This window comes from Salvia miltiorrhiza, chromosome 3 (assembly GCF_028751815.1).
Source record: "Salvia miltiorrhiza cultivar Shanhuang (shh) chromosome 3, IMPLAD_Smil_shh, whole genome shotgun sequence".
Lineage (NCBI taxonomy): Eukaryota > Viridiplantae > Streptophyta > Magnoliopsida > Lamiales > Lamiaceae > Salvia > Salvia miltiorrhiza.
In genome coordinates, this window is record NC_080389.1 from 54,069,189 (window position 1) to 54,094,392 (window position 25,204).

The window sequence follows — 25,204 nt, forward strand, 5'->3', positions numbered from 1 at the left end:
ACCAACTTCGTAAATTAGTACTATAATATATTTATGGGAATTTCTTATTATTATTATGGAATGATAAAATTTGAATTTTACTAATTTAATTGTAATTTGTGGGTTAAAGTTATAAATGTAAAATACTATTTCGAATAATTAACATCAATTAAGTATTAATCACGAGTGAAAGAAATTACTAAAATATGCTAGTATTATTTATATACATAATATATAAGCAGTATTGCTTCATAAAAATGTTTCAATTTGGAAGATTAGATGGAACACAGAAGTAGAAAATTGATGAGTCGTGTGAAAATTAGTTAAGCGTAAAAGGGCAAACAGAAGAAAATAGGGAGTGTATATATGATGTTACAAAAGAAAATGGCGAGTGAAAGTATAAAATACATAAGTATATAGCATTGTTGTGTAATGATGGAGTGATTGGCGCTGGCCTCAACAGAAAGTTGAAAATAATCATAGTTAGATAGGAACATGTGGGGACCCTTCTCAGACACACGCTATCCCATTGACTAGGAACATATTTATAGGATTCGCAATAACAAATACTACTATCTCACATACTCCCTCCGTCCGCGAAACGTGACCCACTTTCCTTTTTGAGTTGTCCCACGAAACTTGACCTGTTTCTAAAAATGACAAAAAATTTACCCTTTATTCACTTTTTCACTTTTTCACCTACCACACTTAACACACAAAATACCACTTTCTTAATTCCCGTGCCGAAAAGAAATGGATCACGCTTCATGGGACGGAGAAAATAATTTTTAGGATTAATTTATCACGTGCATGGAATAAAGTGTAATATATTTAATTGAAATACTTTTTGTTAAATATTATATTAATATTATATTTTAATAACAAATCAAAAAAATTATCACATTTAATCAAATATATTAAAATATTTATAAAATATAATACTTCTTTCGTACGAGTATATTAATATTTGTATTAAGTATACAGAATCACTCAAGCCCATATAATATTTTTGAACTTTTAAAGGATCGTGTATCTTGTACTCCTTCCGTCCCAAGAATCTTGACATGTTTGGTTTCGGCACGAGAATTAAGGAGTTGTAGATTAGTGTTTTAAGTGTGTAGGTAACAAAGTATAAAAGTGACAAAGTAGGAGAGAGAGAGTAATAAAGTGATAAAGTAGGAGAGAGAATATAATTAGAACCTCTTATTTTTGGACTAATTAGTACTCCCTTCGTCCCAAACGAAATGTCATGTTTTCCTTTTTGGGCTGTCCCAAACGAAATGTCATGTTTCCTTTTTTGGCAATACACTCTCTCTCTCTATACTTAATATTTAAATGATTTCCACCAACCCACTTTATCTACTTTATACACATTTCTTAATCTCCGTGCCGAAAAAAAATAGGTCATTTCATTTGGGACGGAGGGAGTACTTTATTTGGAAATGTGTCAAGATTCGTGGGACGACCCAAAAAAGAATACGTGTTAAGATTCGTGGGATGAAGGGAGTATTACTTTTTACCAAAAAACATATTATTAGGGTGTCATATGTATATTATACACCCTAATCATCGTATCAAATGAGCCTTAATAAAATAAATAGAATTATCTAGAACATGGCTAAGAGCACTCCCAGCCGAAATTTCAAAATTATGCTCCTATATTCCTCCCTAAAGCTTCTCTATTTAATTTTAGGATCTCAATTTTATAGATGCATACACCAGATCTCCTATTTTCTACATAAAAACAATAATTATGTGTGGACCCTACTAATTATAAGCTTAAAATAAATTTAGGGTGAGTGTAAATTTAAGATTAAATTTAGGTAGGTGTAAAAAATTTTGTGGGCCCCATCCAATTTAGGGGATCTGCTGGATGCACTTTTATCTCATTTTCAATTGTTTTAGCCTAAATTTAGAGTTAGTGATACAGTTAGATGATGTGCTGGAAGTGCTCTAAGAGCATCCACAATGCTTGCACCCATAGTGGGTGCAATAGAATGGGTCCCTCTTCTATTGCACCCACTCCAACAATGGTATTGCACTCACCCGGGTGCAATAGATTTTAATTTCATTTTCTCTTTACTTTTATTCTTTTTTCAATTTAAATTAAACAACTTCAATTTTAACAACATAAAATTCATTCAACTAAAAATCCAAACATTACAAATAAAATTAAAAAAACAACAAATATTTACTTGCATTTAAAAAAATCGAACTACGGGTCAACCGGACCAAAGCGTGCCCATATATGCACAACCAAATCGTCGCGGATGCGAGCATGCAATCGTGCATCCTTCAAGCTTGCATTCCGTGCCATATAGGCGGCGAACTCCGGTGGTGCTCCGGAATTGAATTGTGTTTGAGGAGTAGAACTTGGTCCCTCGCCGTCGTCACCGTCAAAATTACTTGCATTTCCACCTTCTTCCTCAATGATCATGTTGTGCTATATGATGCATGCAAATATGATCGAACTCATTTGCTCCGCCTTCCACAAACGCGACGGTCCTTTAATTATACCCCACCGAGCCTGAAGAACACCGAAAGCTCGTTCCACATCCTTCCTTGCAGCTTCTTGCATCACCTTGAACCTTCGCTTCTTCTCATCGTTCGGAAACTGGAAGCTCTTCACGAACACCGGCCAGTCCGGATAGATGCCGTCTGTTAAGTAGTATCCTCGAGTGTGGTGAGAATTGTTGGCGAGGAAGTGCACAGCCACTTCATGCCCTGCTAAAACATCGTTGAATAGCGTGGACTGGTGGAGCACGTTGATGTCGTTGTTGGACCCAGCGACTCCAAAGAATGCATGCCAGATCCACAAATCTTGTGAAGCAACGGCCTCTAATATAATTGTTGGCTCGCCTTGATCCCCTCGAGTGTAGGCGCCGTGCCAAGCCACGGGGCAATTCTTCCATCCCCAATGCATGCAGTCTAGGCTCCCCAACATTCCCGGGAACCCATGGCGGGCTTCGTGCATTGCAGTGATGCGTTGCACATCGGCAGTTTTTGGCCGCCTCAAATACGTGCCGCCAAAGATACAAACGACGCCCTTGCAGAATTTCTTCAAGCATTCCAACGCCGTCGACTCTCCTATACGGAGATATTCGTCACAACAATCAGCAGAAGTTCCGTATGCCAATTGTCGAACAACGGCAGTGCACTTCTGGATCGGGGAGAAGCTTAAGCGGCCAACAGCATCCGAACGTTGTTGGAAGTAAGGATCGACTTCTAGCGCATTGACAATGCGTAGAAACAACTCCCGGCTCATGCGAAATCGACGGCAAAAGAATTGTGGCCCATAAACAGGCTCGACGGCGAAATAATCGCGATGGAGGCGCTCGGCTCCACCTTCACGGTCACGACGAATCACTGCCCGCTTTTTCGTCGGGCGTGGTGGAGGTGGATCGAAACGATATGAACTTGCCACTGTCATAAAATTCACAGCACATCTCATAAAAAATAAATCGGGAGCTTGAGTAGGATCGGGAAGATGAGGAAGTTGTGCGGGATCAACATGAACTTCTTCGTCGGATGAAGAATTTGAGGAAGAATTATTGTTGGAAGAATTGGTGGTTGAAGACATTTTTTTTAAGAGTTGAAGAGAATTGGTGGATGTAGTGTTTGTGATTGAGGGAATGGGATATATATAGGTGAAAAAGGAAAAAAAAAAAAGAAAAAAAAAATCGGCCGAAAGACCGTTGAAGGCAACGGTCAAATGACCGTTTAATTTTTTTTTTTTTTAATTTCGGAAATGGGGCGCGTGTTTACACGCCCCCTCCTTCGCTCCCACTATGCACGAGTGCGAAGCAACGCCCCCCCCCCCCCCCCACACCCGGGTGCAGCAACGGCGCTGGGTGCGATAGGCCGGGTTCGATCCGGCCATCGCACCCAGCGCTGCGGATGCTCTAAGTACTCTTTTTTTTTTTTTTTTTTGATGAAATTACATTATAAATAATACAAACCTCTTTTATATATGTGTACCTTAGCTTAAGCCTTGAGTGATGTAAGCAAGTAAATGAGTTAAAAGAGGTATTATTGAGAAATATTAGAAAGCTCGGTCTCTCATTATTTTTCTCAACACTACTCACAAATTCAATTTTCTTATACCCTTCAAATTAAATTTTACCCTATAATTATTTATTTCGAACAACAACAAGAAGTTCATGCGCTTTCATTGTATGTAAAATGCACAGAGAAATATCAGCCTAGTATTTTTAATTCACCAATTCTCATATCCGATAAGAAAATTCTGGCAGCCATGGCAAACGTATCACCACAAAACATGAGTTAAATTGGCAGGCGTGTCGAATTATATTCCTTTTAAGATCCAAGAGCGAATATCGCTTGAAAATCTATTGAAAGGCTATAAAAGTTCTAAGTTAAGAATTTATATCTCAAGTTATAAATCTCGTTAGAGAATCCCTATTGCCATTGGCGCTGATTAAGGATTTTGTTAAATTGGTGGATAGAGTTTTGCGTTTGTTCCGATGTCAAAACTAAAATTGAGGACATTTTGATATTTGGACGATGTTGTTTGGTATTTAAATTTAGCTCCATTGATGTTTTAAGCTATTGAAATATTGGAAATAATCATTATATTATGTTCATATACGTAATATCTTCTATTGGAATGATTTAGTATTTGTATTGTTTCATCTGACTAACCAGGGTCGTCTTTGAGGGCGGGCGAGCATGGGCGACCGCCCAGGGCCCATGATTTTCGGGGGCCCAAATTTTTTTATATCCTATTATATATACTATATTATTATAGGCCCTTTTTTTGTTATCTGCCAAAAAAAAAAATTAAGGCCCTAAAAATTTACATTCCATATAAATTTTATAGCCCAAAAAATTATATTCCCAAGTACTATCTTTTAATGTGATATGCGAAAATAAATTACCTAGTGGCCCAAGTATCTTTTAATTAAAGCAAATTAGCGTAATTGCGTCTTTAATTCTGCCGCTGCAACGCTTCGTATCTCCCGCAGTCATAGCGATTCTTCATCTTCTTCTCCAGAATCCAGCCGTTCTCTCAAAAATCTTTTCCCAATAATTTTTGAACCTTTAGAGTCATGAAGATAAATAGGAGAAATTATAGATTGTATTATCCTACAGTTTTATCTTGTTCTTCAGATTTCAATCTTCAATTCCTTGCCCAAAGTAATCGCTTTCGCTTTGCAATCTCAGACTCAGTTACCTAAATTCTGAAATTCGTTGGTCCAAAATTGTAAGATTCTTTTGAAGAATCGAAGAACTCAGAAGTCAGGAAATACAAGAAAATCTTAGAGGCTTCTGAGAATCTGAATTCTGATCTGCTGAAATTCGTTGGTCCAAAATTCCAACTTTCGGTTAGTCTCTTTTTAACCTTTCTTTTGTTTTATTGTTTATTGTTTTGTAAATGCATGTATTTGTTTTATTATTTATCCAATTATCGGGTAATGCTTGTAACTTGTTTATCCAATTCCAATTTCCAACTATCTGTTAGCATATATAATCTAACATTATATTAATTATTTTTCAGATTTTGATCTCAAATAGTTTGGGAATTGGGATAATTCAAAGTGCAATAATCGTCAATCTGATATTTGATATCTCAACCATTTACCATTAATTTATCCAGGTGCCATTGTTCTTTTATTATTGTCTTATCATTGATTTTATTGAAGACATATTTGAGATCGTCGATGTCACAAGAAAGATTAAATGGTTTAGCAATTTTATGTATTGAGAAAGATATCTTAGAAAGTCTTGAAACAAATGATATTATAGATGACTTTGCAAGTCAAAAGACGAGAAGAAGTCATTTTTTGTAATTACAAATGCATTTTTCTATTGAAATGTTATTATTTGACTTAAAAAAAATGTTATCTTTGTATTTTTTATAGTGTTACCTAAATAGGGCCCATTTTTAACGTTTCGCCCTGGGCCCATTTTCGATCAGAAACGGCCCTGTGACTAACTAAATAGATGCAGCATATTACTGATTTCCTCAAAGCCTAAGACTTGGCGTTAATGCATGTGGAATTTTTCTTAATATAAAAATAGTTGATTCCGTGTTTCTCACATTCGAAAATCTGGGAGATACAGTTTGTTCCATTTTTGGAACGATAATTTGATGATGTTCAAGTATCTTTGAGTTCATTGGAAATTTGGAAGCATGCTTTACCTTGTGTCAAATTTTGGGATTCATTTTTTTATCATGTCGTCCTATAATTATCTCATGTTCATTCTCTGACATTGGTGTACAGTTAATTATGTTGTAAACTCTTTAAATTAAGTGGTGGTTTAGCAAAATGTGTTACTAAATGATACTCTCTCCAACCCTTTAAACATCTTCCGCTTTTTTAATTTTGGTAACAATTTCATTAACTATTACTCTTACAAATCTTCATTTTTTATGTAACTCATTACACAACTAACTTTGAGGGACGATGAGAGAGAGAGAGAATAGTAAAATGATTGAAATATCTTATAAGCGAAATTCTTATTGTCCTTCTGAATTTAAAGTTTTGTTCGAATTTGTTTTATGGTGAATTGTGTAATGTTGATAGTGGCATGGCATTTAAACTTAAAGGATGAAAGGTGGCATGAATGGTAATTGAGATTTGAAACTTCATATTTACTGTCAAACTAGTTAAGTAAGGAAGCATGTTCAGTAGTTTAAAGTAAAATAAAAATTATTAACCTTACGTTTCTATCAAAAAAAATGAGCTAATGATGTAATAGCTCATACTTCATCCGTCCATAAAAAGTATGACATTTTGGTTATTTTGGGTGTTCATAAAAATTACAGTCTTTTCCATTTTAAGACATCATCCCACCTTTTTTTCTTATTTTTATCCTTACGAATATCCTTTATTTAAAAAAATATACTCCATCCGTCCCTGAAATAAGTTCCTCATTTTCCTTTTTGGTACGTCCTCCAAATAAGTTCCTCTTTTTTTCTATTTTTGGACAACTACCCCACCACTAATAATACTTTATTTATTCTTACTTTTCACGTTTTCACCACTCTCAATACTAATTATAACATATTTTTATCCACTATCAATACATTTTACCACTTTTCCTTAAAATTTGTGTCATCCCCAAAGAGAAACTTATTTCAGTAACGGAGGGAGTATATATTCTTAATTCAATTTCAATCACTCATTTCAAATTTTGGTGGAGTCTTTCTCTACTATATAAAAATTTAACACTCACTTTATTAAAATCTAGTGTACCATTGTGGTACATGTTTTTATCGCCTTAATGCCTTTTGTGTTCACCCCTCTAATGGAAAAGTTTAAAATGCAAATGGTTAGTTATTGATTTACTTTGAATACAATGGCATGTTAATTGCATTTATATTCTTGTCATCAAGTCTAGTAGGTGACATATAGAAATCACTTTATTTATGCCAAAACGACATATAAGTTCAATGAATGGGCTTTAATTTTCTCCATTAATTTCTCTATTGGAGTTTTATTTTAAAACTGTTATATCTCTATATGTCGACACATATGTTAAGAATTGTAAAATTCGTAAAGTCATCCCTAAGTTATCTTGAATAAAATTGCAGGTTAAAAATAAGCTCAAGAAGCTATCGTGAATTTCAATTCGTTAGAATTGAGTTATACAAATTAAAGAGTTAGGACAAAGAATTCAGATTTGGAGACCAAAATCTAGACCTAAAAAAAGGAGTTAGATTTGAAAATAGAAGTCAAATCCAAAAGAATACTCAACAGACTTAAACGCCGATGAGATATGATTAGTGTTGAATGATAAAAACATGTGAAATTTAAACTATGTTTGTACTATCATTTGGATCTAGAAATTGGGCTAAATGGACCTCAGTCTTATGTTTATACAATAGGTTATACATAGAAACACCATATTCCAATGTAAGGGAACTGTCTTAGTTTATTATCAAGAAATAGATAAAAATAAATAAATTCATTCCTCTACAAGTTTTCTTAAAATTTTCTTGTTCTTAACTCGATATTCTCATCTTTTCACAATTTTTTTTGTTGAGATTCAAACCCAACTCAACAGAATAAAAAATGAAAAATAAAGAGAGACAAAAAAGAATTTAATAATCTTCTTGTCCATGAAAGAACTCTCTATTTTTTCTTTTTCAGACGTTCACAATTTTTTTTTTACTCTAACTATATCTCACCACTTATAATATTTCATTTACCTTTACTTTTCACTTTTTCATCACTCTCAAAGTTTCAATACTAATTACAATACATTTTCGCCACTCCTAATACTTTCAACAACCTTTTCTTAAAACTTGTATCACTCCTTGTTTATGCATATTTTGCTATGATTTTGTGCATATTTATGTTTGTTGTTGAGTCATGTTCGTGCTCTTGTTTGGGCGTTTGTGAGCTTATTTGGTGCATGTGTAGGACTGTCATGGAAGAGATTTATTGTGAAGTGATCTTGGAAGAGATAGGAGAGGAGGGAAAGTGGAGAAGTTTGATCAAGAATTGGAGCACGGAGGCCACAGCCATCCCGGCGCCCGCAGTGCCCTGCGCTCGCAGCCCCTGCTGCGCCTGCAGCCTCTTTTTGCAAAACCACACCTCTGCAGCCGCAGTGCCTCTACGGCCTCCGATCCCATGCGGCCTCCGAGTGCGATTTTTGAGTGATTTCGAGATTTTAATTAAAAAGGCACGAAAGAAACTTGGGGAGGACGGTTACATTTGAGTGAGAATTGACTTAGGGCTCCAGAATTCTCTTGTTTTCCTGTGGAATTTTCTTGTGTTTTAGGATTGAAAAACAGATTGTGAACTTAGATTTAAGATTTCTGTAGTTTAATTGTAATTTGTTGCGTATTTGAAGTTGGAAGTAATTAGATATTTTCTGCTTTTCTGTGACGCTGTGTATTCCGATTAGTTTTTGATATCTTTTCTAGTAATTTATTTCAGAATGTTTTCTACTTGCGTAATTAGGAATTTGTGTTTTACTGTTTTTGATTCTGTATTTATTTTCTGTATTTAAAGATTCTAGGGTTCATTTAAGCAAAATTTAATTTCTAGCTTTTACGTAATTGAATTTCTTTTCAGTTCTTATCTGCTTATGAATTCATGCTTTATATTAGGATTTAGAAGTATCTGCGAGTTTATCTTCATTGATGTTATCACGTATTTCTTCTCTTCTTGGATTCTGCTCTAGTTTTTATTTTCCAGTTCTGTAGAGTTAGTGCCAGACCCAAACTGTGATTAGAATGTTTAGGATTTCTTCTTCCCTTCTTCTTTCTGTGTGTGTGGTACAAGTAGTCTCCCTATTTAGCTTTCCTTGATAATCGACTTGGGTTAGCTTACTACCCTAAAATTGACCTCGTTCTCTTGCGAGTCAACTTAGGTGTTTTAAGTTGAAACACTCCTTCTAAGAAGTTATTTCATTGAAGAATGCAATATGTTTTTAAATTTATATTGAAATAACTTTACATTTTAAATCTAGTTTTTACATAGAATATAACAAATGAAAGATCTTGTTGCAACGTTTTATTTAATATGCATATTGAATATGTTATGTATTTTAATTTTTTTTGGACCTCTTCATCTATTAATAGTAGTGGACCTCTTCTTTCACTAATAACATATTTTACCTAATATATACTCCCTCCGTCCACGAAATAAACTCCCAGTTGAGGTTCGGCACGGAGACTAAGAAAGCTGAAAAAGGTGGTAGAAAGGTGGTGTAAAAGACTAAAAGGGTAGTGTTTATGTATTGTGATTACTTTTACTAATCTTTAACTAGCAATTTGATAATAATAATAATAATAACAACAACAATAACAATAAAAATAATAAGGATAATAATAATAATAATAATAATAATAATAATAATAATAATAATAATAATAATAATAATAATAATAATAATAATAATAAGAGTAAGAATAAGAGTAATAACAATAGTAATAACAATAATAATAATAATAATAATAATAATAATAATAATAATAATAATAATAATAACAACAACAACAACAACAACAACAACAACAACAACAACAACAACAACAACAACAACAATAATAATAAGAATAATAATAATAAGAATAATAAGGATACTAATAATAATAATAACAACAACAATAAGAATAAGAATAATAATAATAATAATAATAATAATAATAATAATAATAATAATAATAATAATAATAATAATAAGGATAATAATAATAATAATAATAATAATAATAATAATAATAATAATAAGGATAATAATAATAATAATAATAATAATAATAATAATAATAATAATAATAATAATAATAATAATAATAATAATAATAATAATAATAATAATAATAATAATAATAATAATAATAATAATAATAATAATAATAATAATAATAATAATAATAATAATAATAAGGATAAGGATAATAATAACAATAATAATAAGGATAATAATAATAACAATATTAATATTAACAACAACAACAACAACAACAACAACAATAATTAGTTTAGGGGAGACTAATTACATAAGTAATGGTGGAATAAAGTGGCCCAATAGATAAAAGTGTAGTAAATTTAAAAGCAAGGGAGGGTATAATTGTCCAAAAAGCAGAGTAGGAGTTTATTTCGTGGACAAATATTTAAGGGCAAGTAGGAGTTTATTTCGTGGACGGAGGGAGTATTAAAATTCGTGTCACTAACAATTATGCCACTACTAGAAAAACGCTCATAGATAACGGATTTTTTCCGTTATCTATAAGCAAAAAAATCGTTGTGTATAGTGGTGTTATCTATTCTATACGTCATACACAACGGTTTCAAAACCGTTATGTATAGTAGCATAGATAACGGTACGATGCGTCATATATAACAGTACGCATCCGTTATCTATAAAGGTTATACATAACGGTTTTTCACCGTTATGTATTAAGATTTTTCCGTTATGTATTAAATTTTTTTTATTTTTTTTATCATAGTTAACAGTTTTTTGCACTTTTTATAACGGTTTTAACCGTTATCTTTGATAGAATACATAACGGTTTTTCACCGTTATGTATTAAGATTTTTCCGTTATGTATTAATTTTTTTTTTTATCATAGTTAACAGTTTTTTGCTCTTTTTATAACGGTTTTAACCGTTATCTTTGATAGAATACATAACGATTTTTTGCACTTTTTATAACGATTTTTTGCACTTTTTATAACGATTTTTGCAGTTTTTATAACGATTTTAATCGTTATCTTTAATTATAATACATAACGATTTTTTGCACTTTATATAATTGTAGTATATTTTTAAATTTTGCAATTTTTATAAAACGACAAAATGATAAAATCAACGATAACAATATTATATATCATCCAAAAAATTCATACATTATTATACAAATGAACCAAATATCAAGTATACATCATCATTGCATATTCCGATTCAAAATTGAAAATACCAACTACCTTATAGCTAAAACAAAAATCTATCATACAATGTTTCTAGCATCAAGTCCTCAAGAACTAGTTAATCAACCTACTATGATTCTCTGGTTGTCTTTTGACCTCAAGCCATCTCAAGCTACTATAGCCCATGTACTTTACTGAGATTCTCGCAGTCCCCACAGCCCATGTACTTTACTGGTTCTCCTGCATCACTTTTCTTCTTCTTTATTTGGAATAAAGGTTGAATAGGTTTTTGAGAAAAAACTAAACCGTAAACCCTAGAATAAAGGTTGAATAGTTGTTTAAGCATTTAAGCATCAATTAATGGCCGATACATTCTGTGACAATTGCATCAAAATATATACTCTTTTACTTGAGAAAATGAGACACAACCTTGAGAGTAAAAGCTCTTCCTTGCACTCCACATCCCTGCAATCGAAGTGCTACCTCCTTGTATAGATTTTTTAGAAAGTGCTGAGCCTGAGACCAGAAAACAACAGTCACAGAATTTAACTTTCATTTACAGAAGGTATGTGGAGCAAAACATTTATTTTACAATATTAATAACTTGTCATTTAATGCTATTAACTAATTCTTTCACTTATGCTTATGATCTTTGTAACTCACCTTATCATTGAGCATCTGGTCAAAACTAAATGTATAGTTCGTTGTCCGGTTATTCTTCAGATCAGCATATCTGTTTTATGGACAAAAATTGACTATCATGAGAGATCTTGTTAGCAACAGCTAGTGAAAGATTTATAATCTCTCTAGCCAAAACATCATAGAACAATACTCATCAGAGAAAAACAGCCCAAGATGCAGGAAACTTACTTAACAGCCCCATATCCAACTGCTTCAGCAGTTTTATCAAGCTCCTCCTCAGTCCATTCTTTATCTTTGCCTGGCATGCATTTAAGTACTTGTTAGGTCCGATTTTCTCATTTCAGAGCATAAGCAGAACAATATGAATCAACTCAGGTATTAGAGCCGAGGAGAAAGAATACACAACTAACCTCTTTCAATTAAAGCGGTTTTGCATCTACTTTTGGCTTCAATTAGTAAATCAACCAGTTTGACAGTTTCAGTACTGCGAGTACGGAATCGTTTTACATCTTCTCCAAGGACAAGCCCAAACCCGACATGACTAGCTTTAGGATACTTACTGCCATCAGCTGGAAGCCAACCGGCTCGTTTGGCCGCCTGAAAGTGCATCACTCTCTCAGCATGAAATTCAGCATGCAAGGGAGTTTATGTAAAGACATGAAGTGTAAGACATTCAAACTTACAGCAAAAAGCATTTCAAAGTGCTCTCTTTGGCCAACATCAGTAACATATATAATCCATTCAGCCTTTTCCTCGTTCAGTCGGTACCTACATATTGTACATGTAAGTCTTAGAACAAGAACACTTTCCAAGGCTTACATTTACAAGTTTTTTATCAGCACCTGTTATAGCAATAACAGTAAAAAGGCACCAACATTGTAGGTATCTGACCCTATTCTAAACCAGGGGTACACTACTCCTAGCAACTAGTAGTGTGCTACAATAAGAAAAAGGATCAGAAAGAACCTTTGCTAAATGTGGCAACTCACCACAGAGCAGCAAGATCTGTTGATGCATAATTGTACCCACCAAACTCTTCAACAATTTTTATGTTTTGAACAGCTATCTGTCAAACAGTGAAACACTAAAATAAACACTAAACTGCCGTCTACTGTTATTAAAAAGGGCTGCGTTAAGCAAAAGAACCTTTGGGTTAAAAGCTTATCAAATCAGCATAATTTGATAGCTCTGCTGAGGCTCTAAATAAATATCTTCGGCAGGCAGCGTGCTTATAATGAACTGAACAAGTTTCACAGCAAGCTCCATCACATGGGAACTCTACAATGCTTTACATCAGTTTTCATCACATGAAGGGACAACGTTACACAAATCAACATTTTCAACACCAACTTCACTTGAAAACACCAAGAGAAATTGGTAATCCACAGAACGGGGATGAGCTGCAGGTAATCATTCAAAAGAAAAAATAGCTACTCAATCCGCATAGGTAATAAGAAAAGAGCAGGCCTGAAAATCCATTTGAAAAATTAGCATGCAGCAGATGAAGTTATAAAAGCATGAACCTGTTGTTTAGCATGTAAACTCATGTAATGTCTCAGCTTAATTAAAATTTCAGTTTGCATCATTGACATTTTAACATTTCAGTTTGCATCAAACACATCCAAACCTAGGTTTCATCCTAGGGGTTGCATGCCAATACAAACAAGCAATCGAAAACCAACTAATAACCCACAATCATAACCCCGAGTAAGCATCACAATGCCTCAGCATCCAAAGAAGAAACAATCAGATTGCATCATTGACAAATTAACCAACAATCAGTTTGCACCAAACACATCAAAACCTAGGTTTCATCCTAGGGGTTGCATGTCAATACAAACTAGCAATCGAAAACCAGCAAATAACTCACAATCATAACCCCACATAGTTAGGGTTCATCCAAACCAACAATCACAACCTCAGATTCCAAATAAACAAAAATCAAAGAGTGATAGAACCAAAAATTATCTTAGCTGGATCGAGAGAAACTAGGGCTCGATCTGTGAGCAGAGGAAGGACTTTAGCGGTGTTGCGATCTCCGACCAAGGGAGACGCGGCGGCGTCAAGCCAGGGCGGCGACCGGCGATTTCAGACAGAGAAGCTAGGGCTCGACTTCTTCCCTTCAATTGTGCGCTTCCAGTGAGGGATTAGAGAGGGAAACCGAGACGAAGAGAAAAAGAGGGAAAGAACGGCGAAAATCAGTCGCCAGATTTTACAGAAGCAGCGTCGGAGTTTCAGAGAATGATACATCAGCGGCGGCGGCTCGGACCGCTGCTGTTCGCAGAAGAGAAAGGGATAAAGGGCCTCAGCGGCGAGGATGGTGGCGAGGACGGTGGAGAATGGCGGCGAGGATGGGGCTGGCGGCGACAGTAGCCGCCTGGTTTGAAGGGAGTAAGGCGATGGCTAAGAGAAAAGGAAGAGGAGAGAACGGTGAGAGAGAGAGAGAGTGAATTGGCTGGGTGTATTAGGAAATTAGGGTTTTAATTTTTTATAATATTATTAAAATTAAAAATAAATACTATAAAAGTAATACATAACAGTATTGAGGCGCTCATATATAACGGTTAAAATAACCGTTATAAAAGATGGTCATAGATAACGGTGGCACAACGGTTTTGTAATACCGTTATGTATGCAACTAATAGATAACGCAAAAACATAACGCATTTGTTCAAACCGTTATCTATGCATTTAGACAACACTACATAGATAACGGATTTTCGCAAAACCGTTATCTATTCCTAAAAGTGCGCTCATACATAACGGTTTTTGAAAAAACCCGTTATCTATTCACTGTTATGTATGTAAACTTTTGTAGTAGCGTGCAGTGATTTTTAAAAAAAACAATAGAAAAAAAATCTAAAATTAAAAATGCTTGGACCTTTTCAACTTTTGGCCCACCTTTTTCTCTTGTTATGTGCATAAAGTTGGGTTCAACACTAGGAAGTTAAGTTCATTAAATTGTGTCAGCATGGTAGCTTGCAATGGCATATGCTTGGCTCACAACTCCTTATTCTTTTCATGGAGCTGCCAATGTCACCACCTTTAGAACTTTTAAGAAACTAACCTTTTGGGAAAAAGAAGAAGAAGAGAATTTCACCCATTAATTATATTTTTTGAATATATAATTGCGGTGACTTGTCACTTTCAATTAAACAATTTCGCTTTTTTATTTTTTGTTTTTCCTTTTTTTATCAATGTTTTCTTACAATTTGTCAAGCTTCAAATCATTTAAAACTCGTATTGTTATTTTTTTATTTTAATCCTAAAACGGTAGAAGTGAGTTGGGTTTACAATTCATTACAATTGAAAAAAAAAATCAAGATTATTTCATTATTTTGATTTTATTACTTTATACTGTTTTTTATTAATGTCACTTTTACAAATTTTAAAAATCAAAGTTTTGATTCATTTTTTTATTCGTTTATATTTTGAATTCAAAAATTAAAGGAACAAATCATGTTTCGATTTTTGTGTAATTTATAAAACTGATAATACCAATAATAATTTATGAGAAATTAGAATATAAAGTATATATATATATATATATATATATATATATATATATAGGGGGCCGCTCCAATGAGACCCCATAATTTTAGTGAGATCTAGGGCACGATCTGGTGCGTTTATTTTATCAATCCTATGGCTGATATTGTATCTGGAGGGTGATTTTTTTTCACAGGGTTCGAATCCTGGAGGGAGCAGAATATTTTAAATTTTGTTATTCATCAGCATATACTGCATTGTTCATCAGTATATACGGCTCTGTTCATCAGTATATATGTCTTATCCATTACGAATTTTTTAAATTTTATTTTTCATCAGTATATACATCTTGTTCATTAGATATACGTTTTGTTCATTAGTATTATACTCCCTCCGTCCGCAATATCATTTCCACATTGTGGACGGCACGGGTGTTAAGAAAAGTGGTGGATAGTAGTGGAAATGTAGTGAGTGGAGTTTGGGTCCCACAATTGTTGTGAGTGGAAGATTGTGGACCCTACTTCTATAAATGGAAGTGGAAACGATATCGCGGACGGACCGAAATGGCAAATGTGGAAACGATATTGCGGACGGAGGGAGTATGTCTTATTCATTGTCCTAGTGTTTCACGAAAATTATGGGGTCTCACTGGAGCGCGCCCCTATATATATATATATATAATATATATATATATATAACAAAAAAGAATGATGCTAACATGAAATACACAAAATCTTGGGTACACCTGGGTGTACCGTACAACCGGGTTGACCCGTATCCATAATAGTATTATTTATATAGGTTGGGTCAGGATATGGATTCAAATCAGGGTATGGGTCAAAATTTTAATGAATGCATAACCCGGTTGTACGGTACACCCGGGTGTACCCAAGATCACCTCCATGAAATAAATACTCACAAAAAATGCCCACAAAAGCTCAGTAGACTGCCTCTCCCTGTGTCAAGTATCTCAAGTTAAACTTATGCCACATGTCCATACAAAGCTCAAAGGAAAAATGTTAATTGCTTGTGTATTATAAGCATGACATGCTAGTATTAATCTTTCGTTTAACGATTGCTAACTTGCTATTAAAAAAAATCTGTTAGGATATAAACAAATGCAGCCCGGATTCTTCTGCTATCTTGTTGGGAACTTCTCATTAACTAATGACGCAGCAATTAAATGATAAATTTGTTGTGGTACATTTTATATGCCATTTGACCAATGCATGGAAACTAATCAACAATGCAAGTGAAAACAGTTGACTCCTAATCAAATTTCGTCCCCTCTCTCTCTCCATGCCATCCCTCTTTTTTTCATTAATCTTATCACGTTTGTTTCTCTTCTCTCTCTCTTTGATTCAAGAAACAAACTCTCTACAGGAAGCCTCATTCCAAATCCATGCCTCTAATTCTTTTTTATGTCAATTCCAAACATAGGTAGAATCCAAGGAAATTGAGGATGGCCGGCGACAGGTCGCCTTACGTCCACCGCAGATGGACCTACTTCCCGACCCCTCGCCTCATTTTCTGGACCTCCATTTTCGCCGCCTTGATCATGTTCCTCCTCTTCCACTCGCCGCCTCCCGATCTCTCCCCCGACCGCCGCGTCGCCGCCTCGTGGGGCGGCCAGAGCTGGGAGCGCCGCGTCCTGAACTCGGGGCGGCCGCGCTCCCACTCGCCCTCCCACGCCGCGGGGCGCGGCCACCTGTCCGTGCTGGTGACGGGCGCGGCGGGCTTCGTGGGCAGCCACGTGGCCCTGGCCCTGAAGCACCGCGGCGACGGCGTGGTCGGCATCGACAATTTCAACACCTACTACGACCCCTCCCTGAAACGCGCCCGCCGCAAGCAGCTGGAGCGGGCGGGCGTGTTCGTGGTGGAGGGCGACATCAACGACGGCGCCCTCCTCAACAAGCTCTTCGACATCGTGGCCTTCACGCATGTCATGCACCTAGCCGCCCAGGCCGGCGTCCGCTACGCCATGCTCAATCCCAGCTCCTACGTCCACAGCAACATCGCCGGCCTCGTCAGCGTCTTCGAGGCCTGCAAGTCCGCCAACCCTCAGCCCTCCATCGTCTGGGCCTCCTCCAGCTCCGTCTACGGCCTCAACTCCAAGGTTCCCTTTGCCGAGAAGGATCAGACTGACAAACCGGCCAGCTTGTACGCCGCCACCAAGAAAGCCGGTGAAGAGATCGCGCACACATACAACCACATCTACGGCCTCTCCATCACCGGATTGAGGTTCTTCACGGTGTACGGGCCCTGGGGGCGCCCCGACATGGCCTACTTCTTCTTCACCAAGGATATCCTCAAAGGGAAGCCCATCTCCATATTCCAAGGCCCTCACCACCAGAGTGTGGCCAGGGACTTCACCTACATTGATGACATTGTTAAGGGCTGCGTGGCCGCCATTGATACCGCGCAGAAGAGCACGGGCAGTGGAGGGAAGAAGAAGGGGGCGGCGCAGCTGCGTGTGTACAACCTGGGTAACACTTCGCCTGTGCCGGTGAGCAAGCTGGTCAGTATACTTGAGAAGCTGTTGAAGAGGAAGGCGAAGAAGCGAGTGCTGCCCATGCCGCGCAACGGCGACGTTGTGTATACGCATGCTAACATTAGCCGAGCCACCAAGGAGCTGCACTACAAGCCTACCACGGATTTGCAGGCTGGCCTCAAGAAGTTTGTGCATTGGTATCTCGATTACTATTCTGGAAACACAAACAGGAATTCTTAGTGTGAACTCATGTTTCATTATTTGTTTGTGTTCATTCATGAGATGATGTTACTTGTAGTGAAAAGGAGGTAATTAGAGAGAGAAATGTAAAGCGATTTCTTACCTTTCATTGGAATGTTTTGTGGGATTCTTTTAATTTGTTTCCAAAAATGTTAAAACTAATCTCGAATGGTTATGAGAACCATGTAATTAATTACACCAGATGATATGCAATGATGCATGCACATAAATTAGTGATCGCCCAATAAATCACGAGGCATTCCCATTCTATTTATTTTCAGCATTTGATATGAATGATTAATTAATTCTGGATTTCACATAAACAGTGTACAGAACTGGTAGGCTACATCTTCTCGTTAAGTTTAGGACTACACGGCAATACATAACCTCCCTTGATTGAATGTGTTTTGTAGTTTGAAACATGAATTTTTACTATCAACTGACGACTCTAAGATAGCCAAAATTTTGTATGGAAAACAGCAAAACTCCTACTAGGATATGGAGTCATCAACCCAATTCAAGCTTCATTTCCCAAGCTATAACCAAATATTAATAGACCAGAGAAATAGAACTTCAATTTATAAGTTTATTCAAATCCGTATTAGAAAAGATAGATGAGGTGAGACTCCCCGCTTGTTTTGAAACATATATCTGCAAACAAGTCTGCCATCAAGTTTTTCCAAAGAAACAGAGATGCAACCTTCTTAAGAAAATGAGTTTCCAGAGTTGCTAGATACAATCGAACATCAAGTTGGAAAAGCAGGGCTCACATAACTGAATTCCATATCTCAACATTCAAAAGTATTAAACAAAAATATTTAAAACAGTCTAGGACATTCAAAATTGTGAACAGCTAAAAGAACTCGTATGACAACCTAGCCCATTAATCTTGGCTCATGGATTTTTGGCTTGATATGTAAATAACAAAAGCAGAAACAGGCACAAACAAGATGTCTAAGAATCTGCTATTGTAACCTCAACCTCTACACCAGGCTCTATGGTAATTGAGGTAATCTGCTTCACAACATCAGGGGAGCTAAAAAGGTCGATAACTCGTTTGTGAACTCTAAGCTCAAACCTATCAAAGGTGTTGGTACCTAAGAAACAAAATCAAGATAGTTAACTCATCATATCAAAATATATCACAATTCACAGGGACATCAGAGACGTTTAAAATCATGCAATATGTACAACTGGATAGTAAGACTCATATATTGAGAGTAATCATTTTAAAATGAAAAAAGTCACATTGCTCAAAATGCAATTTTTACAGGCAAACAAAAGTTGCTTTGATAAGGCAATTCACTTATGGTTATGTTCTAATTTCTATAGCAAGAATACTTAACAAGTGTACATTTGAAAAAACTTATACAATTACTGAAGGCTCAAATAATGACTTAATACAAGCTTTGCAACAAAACAATCCATCTCATTGAAAAAAGCACATTGAAAAAAAGTGGACCTACTATATGAGCAAAGGCTTCAAGTTGAGAATCCCATCCAAATTACTAATGGTAAACATACATTCTTAATGGGACAAAGTAAAAGGAGCAACTTTTACTGGTCAGTACAACAATGCATAAACAGAAAAGGAGCAACTTTTACTGATCAGTACAACAATGCATAAATAGTCAAATTCCAAATGAAAGACCTTGGAAGAAAGTTTCTACCTTCACCACAAGGAGACTTCCTAGTAGTAATCTTAAGAACCTTGGTCGGCATTCTCACTGGTCCCTTGACCCTGAGCCTTTTATCCTTGGCACCACGTACCAGGTCGGCACACACTGTAAACACCACTCATTGTCAATAGAACTGTAGATCAATTGCAAGGACCAGTAACACCCGCACTAAAACTATGTATATAAGGCCACGGACATACTAGCAAAATTGAATCTAATAGTTCAGCTTACCAATGTCCATGGTGAACTACAACATGAATAATATATATCCAGCAATTGTGAACACGGAAATTTTCACTAGCAGCAAAGTTAGTATACATACGCACTCCAAAATTATACAACAACCCACACTTGCCCAAGACTGAAAACCAGTAGAGCTCCCCTGTTTAAGAGAGGGGGGAGAGAACAATCTTGGGTTCAATTCTGATCCCTAACTCACAAAAGATATTGTTTAATAAAAAAAATGATCTCTCTCTCTCTGTCATAAAACGTAGTACAGAAAGTTATGCTATATTCTTAATCACAATAACCACGACTGGATCAAACAATTCAGTATTCAGTAGAAACAGACTCTCGAGACCTAACATTACAAGATAAACTATAATATACTCAGCGAATTTCTATATAAATTATTAAGCAATATCGACGTAGAAACAAAATAGATGATTTCTACGTTAGTGAATACATACAGAACGTAACAAATCAAATACCATAAATATACACAAAAAATGGCTACAAAGTAAAGAGTGTACCTTTCTCCAAATTCTTCACGTTCTTTGAAGAAAGTGTAATACGTATTTTGTGAATCTGCTCCCGAGGCTACTCTAGCCCCAGCTTTGTAGGTTTCATCGCTGTGAACGCCATTACTAACTCGGACTTTTTGTTCTGTCAGAACATCAACGAGAAAGAAGCTGGTGAAAATTATACCTTTTTGTGATAGAATATCACAATAAATTCACAAATCCGGTGAGATCCGTACCGGAGGAATGGGGCGCGACGGCGGGAGGCGGAGATAACTGTCGACTGCTCCAAACGGAGGTGACAGCTAGGGATGTCAATGCAGCCCGAAACCCGTGGGCCGACCCGAATAACCCGATAAAATTAGAGGGTTAGGGTTGAAAAATCGCAACCCGAAAAAACCTCCGGCCCGATTAGCCCGCACCCGACTAACCCGGAACCCGATAGAGCTAGCCCGAAAACCCGATGGGCTGACGGAATTGTGACTGATGCATCCAGTTACAACTTCCGCTATGTTTAGATCTATGGTATTTGCTTAAATATATATATACCTATATATATATATATATATATATATATATATATATATATATAGGGAGAGGTTCAGGAAAGAACCATAAATAAAAGAAGACCGGAGAACCATTTTCAGCCATTCGATCATCAAGATCTACGGTGGATGCATCATCTTGTTGGATGAATGCAGATCTTGGGTTCGAATCCTGAAGGGAGCATTTTTTTTTATTTTTTTGAGTGCATTAATTTTAACAGCGGATGCATTAATTTTTACAGTGAATGCATTAGATTTGATGGTTCTCCCGTTCTCACAAATAATGTAGTTCTCTCTAGAACCACACCCTATATATATATATATAGGGGAGAGTTCAATGGAGACCACTCCCCTATATAGAGAATGAAGACCAAATCTGGTTCCTTGATCTAACTTAATCTAATGGTGGTAATTTAATTGATTAATTTTATTAATTTTCATTTATTTTATAATCAAAAGGTTAAGCATGTCATTTTCTATTTAACCTTAATCTCACTCTCTCTCTTATTCACGCTCTCTCTCTATCTCTCTCTCTCAATCACTCTCCCCCCTCCCCCGCCGCCTCCATCTCTGCTGCTTCGCCGCCTCCCCATCTCTCCTACTGCTCCGCTGCCTCCCCATCTCTCCTGCTGCTGCTCCGCCGCCTCCCCAATCTCCCCAAGCCGCGCCAGACCAGCAGCGCCGCTCCCCCACGTCCGTCCCTCTCTCCTCAAAATCGCCATCCCTTCCTGCCTTGGTAATGGTCGTCATCGCAGGTGGAGCCACTGCCACCGCACCCTAGATCCCTAAATCTGCACCATTTTCTTTCGATCTCCGGGATCTCCGGCGACCACCGCAGGTGCCATGACCACCGCCCTCCAGTTGTCGCCGCCTTCTCGCACCAGTTCCAGTCACCACCGTCCATGATCTGCCGCCTCCAATCCCAGATCTACCGCTTCCCCTCCATGATCTGCAGCGGCCTCCACGCCCTAATGGAGACCGATCTCCCCTACCGAGTTAAAATAGCGCCGGACAGAGAAATCACCCCCTATTTTCGATTTTGTGAGATGAATTTTACCATTTTGGTGGTTCTGTGCTACAAAATTCGTAAATTATGTTGGTTGTAAAGTCCAGTTGGGTGTTAAAAGTTAGAACCTTTGTATAAATTATGTTGGTTGATTTCTGCAAAAATAATGGAAAAATTTGGTTGATTAAGGAGTTTGAACCTAATGTTCGTAGAAAATATTAATGAACATACTAATGTTCGTTGATATGTTCGTAGAAAAATGAATGAACATACTAATGCTGGATGATATGTTCGTAGAAAAACAAATGAACATATTAATGTTCATTGATATGTTCGTAGAAAAACAAATGAACATACTAATGTTCATCAATATGTTCGTCGGAAAACAAATGAACATACTAATGTTCACCTATTATGTTTATTGACGGATCAGGTCCCAGAATTGGAAGAGAGTAATTTTCGGGATTTGTTCAACCAGATGCCATAATTCGTGGATTTGAGTGGACGTTTTTGCCCTTTTTGGATTAAATAAATGTAATTAACCATTATTTAATTACATGAAAAATCAAATCAGGAAATAATCTGGATCATTGATTGGATTGAGATGAATGGCCTTGATTTGGTCTTCATTCTCTATATAAGAAATGGTCTCCATTGAATGTGACCCTATATATATATATATATATATATGTGAAATTAATTAGTTAGAATATATATGTGTGTGTGTGCAATCTCATTAAAAAAGTGAAATTAATTACGGATTTTTTGTAAAAATTGATTATTAGTATCTCATCAGTTAGAAATTAATTATTAGTATCTCATTTTAAAGTGATACCATTTTTTTTCTGTCAATGAGACGTGCATGGCAAATCCACTAATTATTCAGTAATAATCCAAATTGATTCTAGTGCATTGATACATGTTAAATTTTACTATCTCATTTAAATATAATTTTGTTTATGTAATCTTAAATATCTTATATTTTTGCATTTCATGCTTTGCTATATAATTTATATCTTTAATATCTATGTATATTTTATACATTATACATTAGATCATTAGGAATAATAAATACAAATGATAATTTTATTTTTACGCCTTTAACCTGATTAGCCCGATGGGCTAGCCCGAAACCCGAAAGTTTAGGGTTAGGGTTGAAGATTTACAACCCGAAAAAATCTCCAACCCGATTAACCCGCACCCGACTAACCCGGAACCCGATAGGGCTAGCCCGAAAATTCGGTGGGCTGACCCGATTGACATCCCTAGTGACAGCAAATGTTGAATGGGTATATAAACCTAGGGTTAGGGTTTGTCGTTTTATTTTTCTTAATTAAACAAAATAGTAGTAGTAGAGTTTTGAGTCCGATATCTCTTGATGAGCTGGGCTTCTGTTAACGGAAGGCCTGGCCTGGCCTGGCCCATAGCTTATCGAAGGCGGCGAGAGATATAGATGCACATCATGTTTGGAATGAACCCTGTCCTTTGTGGTGGGTCATCTCCACATACCATGTTCGTGTACTTAATAAAATCCTTGTTTTTCAAAAAAAATAAAAGTAATAAAAGGGTTAATTTTTTGGGCTAATTGCCACAAAAATCATATACTTTTTCTATTTTTGATTTTTTTCATGACAAAAAAATATGAACTGAAATACATATATTGGAAAATTAATTGCAATTTTCCCCCGCGTCCATTTTCCGGTGAGCTCCGGTGTAGCTCCGATTAAACGTGGCATAATTCATTCCATCTGTCAAAATAAATTAATGACTAGGCAGCTACATAAACAAGCCGCCGTCCTGCTGACTTGGACACCTGTTGAAATTTGCCTTTGCCCGGCGAAGACGCCAAGGAGACGTCGGAAGTCATAATCAAAGTTGAACATCTATACTCCCGCCGCCGTCCAACAAATGTTTTTTCCCCCAAATTCAAGAAATCCAAGAAAACCAAACCAAAAATCAAGAAAAAGAGAGTGTAGGCGGAAGAACCTCTGTTAAATGTTCACAAATATGTCCTTATCACCGCCACCTGAAACCCAAATTTCTGAAAGAGGCGCCGCAGATCTGGTTCTGTCTCTCTTTCCCTGCTTTGTCAAGCAATGAGCCCTAATTAATGAGAATGGAGGTGAGCGAACTGGAAGAGGAAATGGGAGGGCAAAGGCGGTGTGTGGAAGCGGCGAGGTGAGAGGGCAGAGGTCGGAGGAGAGACGAGGGCGGCAGAGGTAGGAGCCAGGATCTGAATCAGTTCTCTCAAAACTAATTGTCGTGCCAACTGCCAATCGCCGCCGGCATCGGGGACTCGGGGTGGAGTCACGAGGCTCGGGCAAGGCGACCGTTGACTGGTCTGCTGGCGCCGGAGGTCAAGGTGACGGGACTAAAAAAAGCTTCACTACCGCCGCAAAACTCCAATCCAGGCGACCGTTGACTGGTCTGCTAGCGTCGTTTAATTAAAATTAAAACGGCGTCGTCTCATTCAATTCCCAGCGATGACACGCTGGAAATCCAATTGCCACCTCGAATTCAATTTGGGGAAAAAATGGACGCGGGGAAAATTGCAATTAATTTTCCTATTGATGTATTTCAGTTCAGATTTTTTTGTCATGGGAAAAAACCAAAAATCGAAAAAGTATATGGTTTTTGCGGCAATTAACCCTAATTTTTTTTCTACCTCTAATTCATAATACTAAATTTCAATTATTTACCTCTAGAAAAAATCCAATCATTTATAATTTAAATAGAATATTAATATTTTCATCATTTTAGAAATTTCAAGCTAATATATTAGTAAAAAGGCCAAAAAAAAAAAAAAAACAAAGCAAGCGGTTTCAATTCGAAACTGCGAACCGTCAATTTGAAAAAATTGAAACCGAAATCGGCCCAGGAAAAGGTGGTTACGGTTTTGATTCGGAACTATTGACCACAATTTCGATTATGATTATGGGGGCAGTCCGACGGTTTTTGTTCCAGATGAACACCTCTAGTTGAACATATTATAATTTTTTCTTTAAGTTTTTATATTATTTTTATTTTTATTTTCGATATTATT

At 36.4% G+C, this 25,204-nt stretch overlaps 3 protein-coding genes and 1 pseudogene across 3 annotated transcripts; 1 reads left to right on the forward strand and 3 right to left on the reverse strand.

Moving 5' to 3' along the window:
- Positions 1–2,194: 2,194 nt before the first annotated feature.
- LOC131018999 (uncharacterized) lies at positions 2,195–3,409 on the reverse strand. The gene is made up of 2 exons (XM_057947685.1): positions 2,507–3,409; positions 2,195–2,422 (listed from the first exon to the last, which is right to left on the reverse strand). The coding sequence occupies exons 1-2, from the start codon at positions 3,407–3,409 to the stop codon at positions 2,195–2,197; spliced, it is 1,131 nt and encodes a 376-aa protein (XP_057803668.1).
- An 8,538-nt stretch (positions 3,410–11,947) lies between these two features.
- Positions 11,948–13,237, reverse strand: LOC131019000 (arginine--tRNA ligase, chloroplastic/mitochondrial-like). Its single transcript, XM_057947686.1, has 6 exons — positions 13,226–13,237; positions 12,961–13,037; positions 12,655–12,739; positions 12,382–12,568; positions 12,200–12,269; positions 11,948–12,062 (listed from the first exon to the last, which is right to left on the reverse strand). The coding sequence occupies exons 1-6, from the start codon at positions 13,235–13,237 to the stop codon at positions 11,963–11,965; spliced, it is 531 nt and encodes a 176-aa protein (XP_057803669.1). The 3' UTR covers positions 11,948–11,962.
- Positions 13,238–16,631: 3,394 nt separating this feature from the next.
- LOC131014426 (UDP-glucuronate 4-epimerase 3-like) lies at positions 16,632–18,387 on the forward strand. The gene has a single exon (XM_057942407.1). It carries the CDS (start codon positions 16,923–16,925, stop codon positions 18,189–18,191), a length of 1,269 nt encoding a protein of 422 aa, XP_057798390.1. The 5' UTR covers positions 16,632–16,922; the 3' UTR covers positions 18,192–18,387.
- Positions 18,388–18,942: 555 nt separating this feature from the next.
- Positions 18,943–20,734, reverse strand: LOC131014427 (40S ribosomal protein S20-2-like; annotated as a pseudogene).
- Between the last annotated feature and the right edge of the window lie 4,470 nt (positions 20,735–25,204).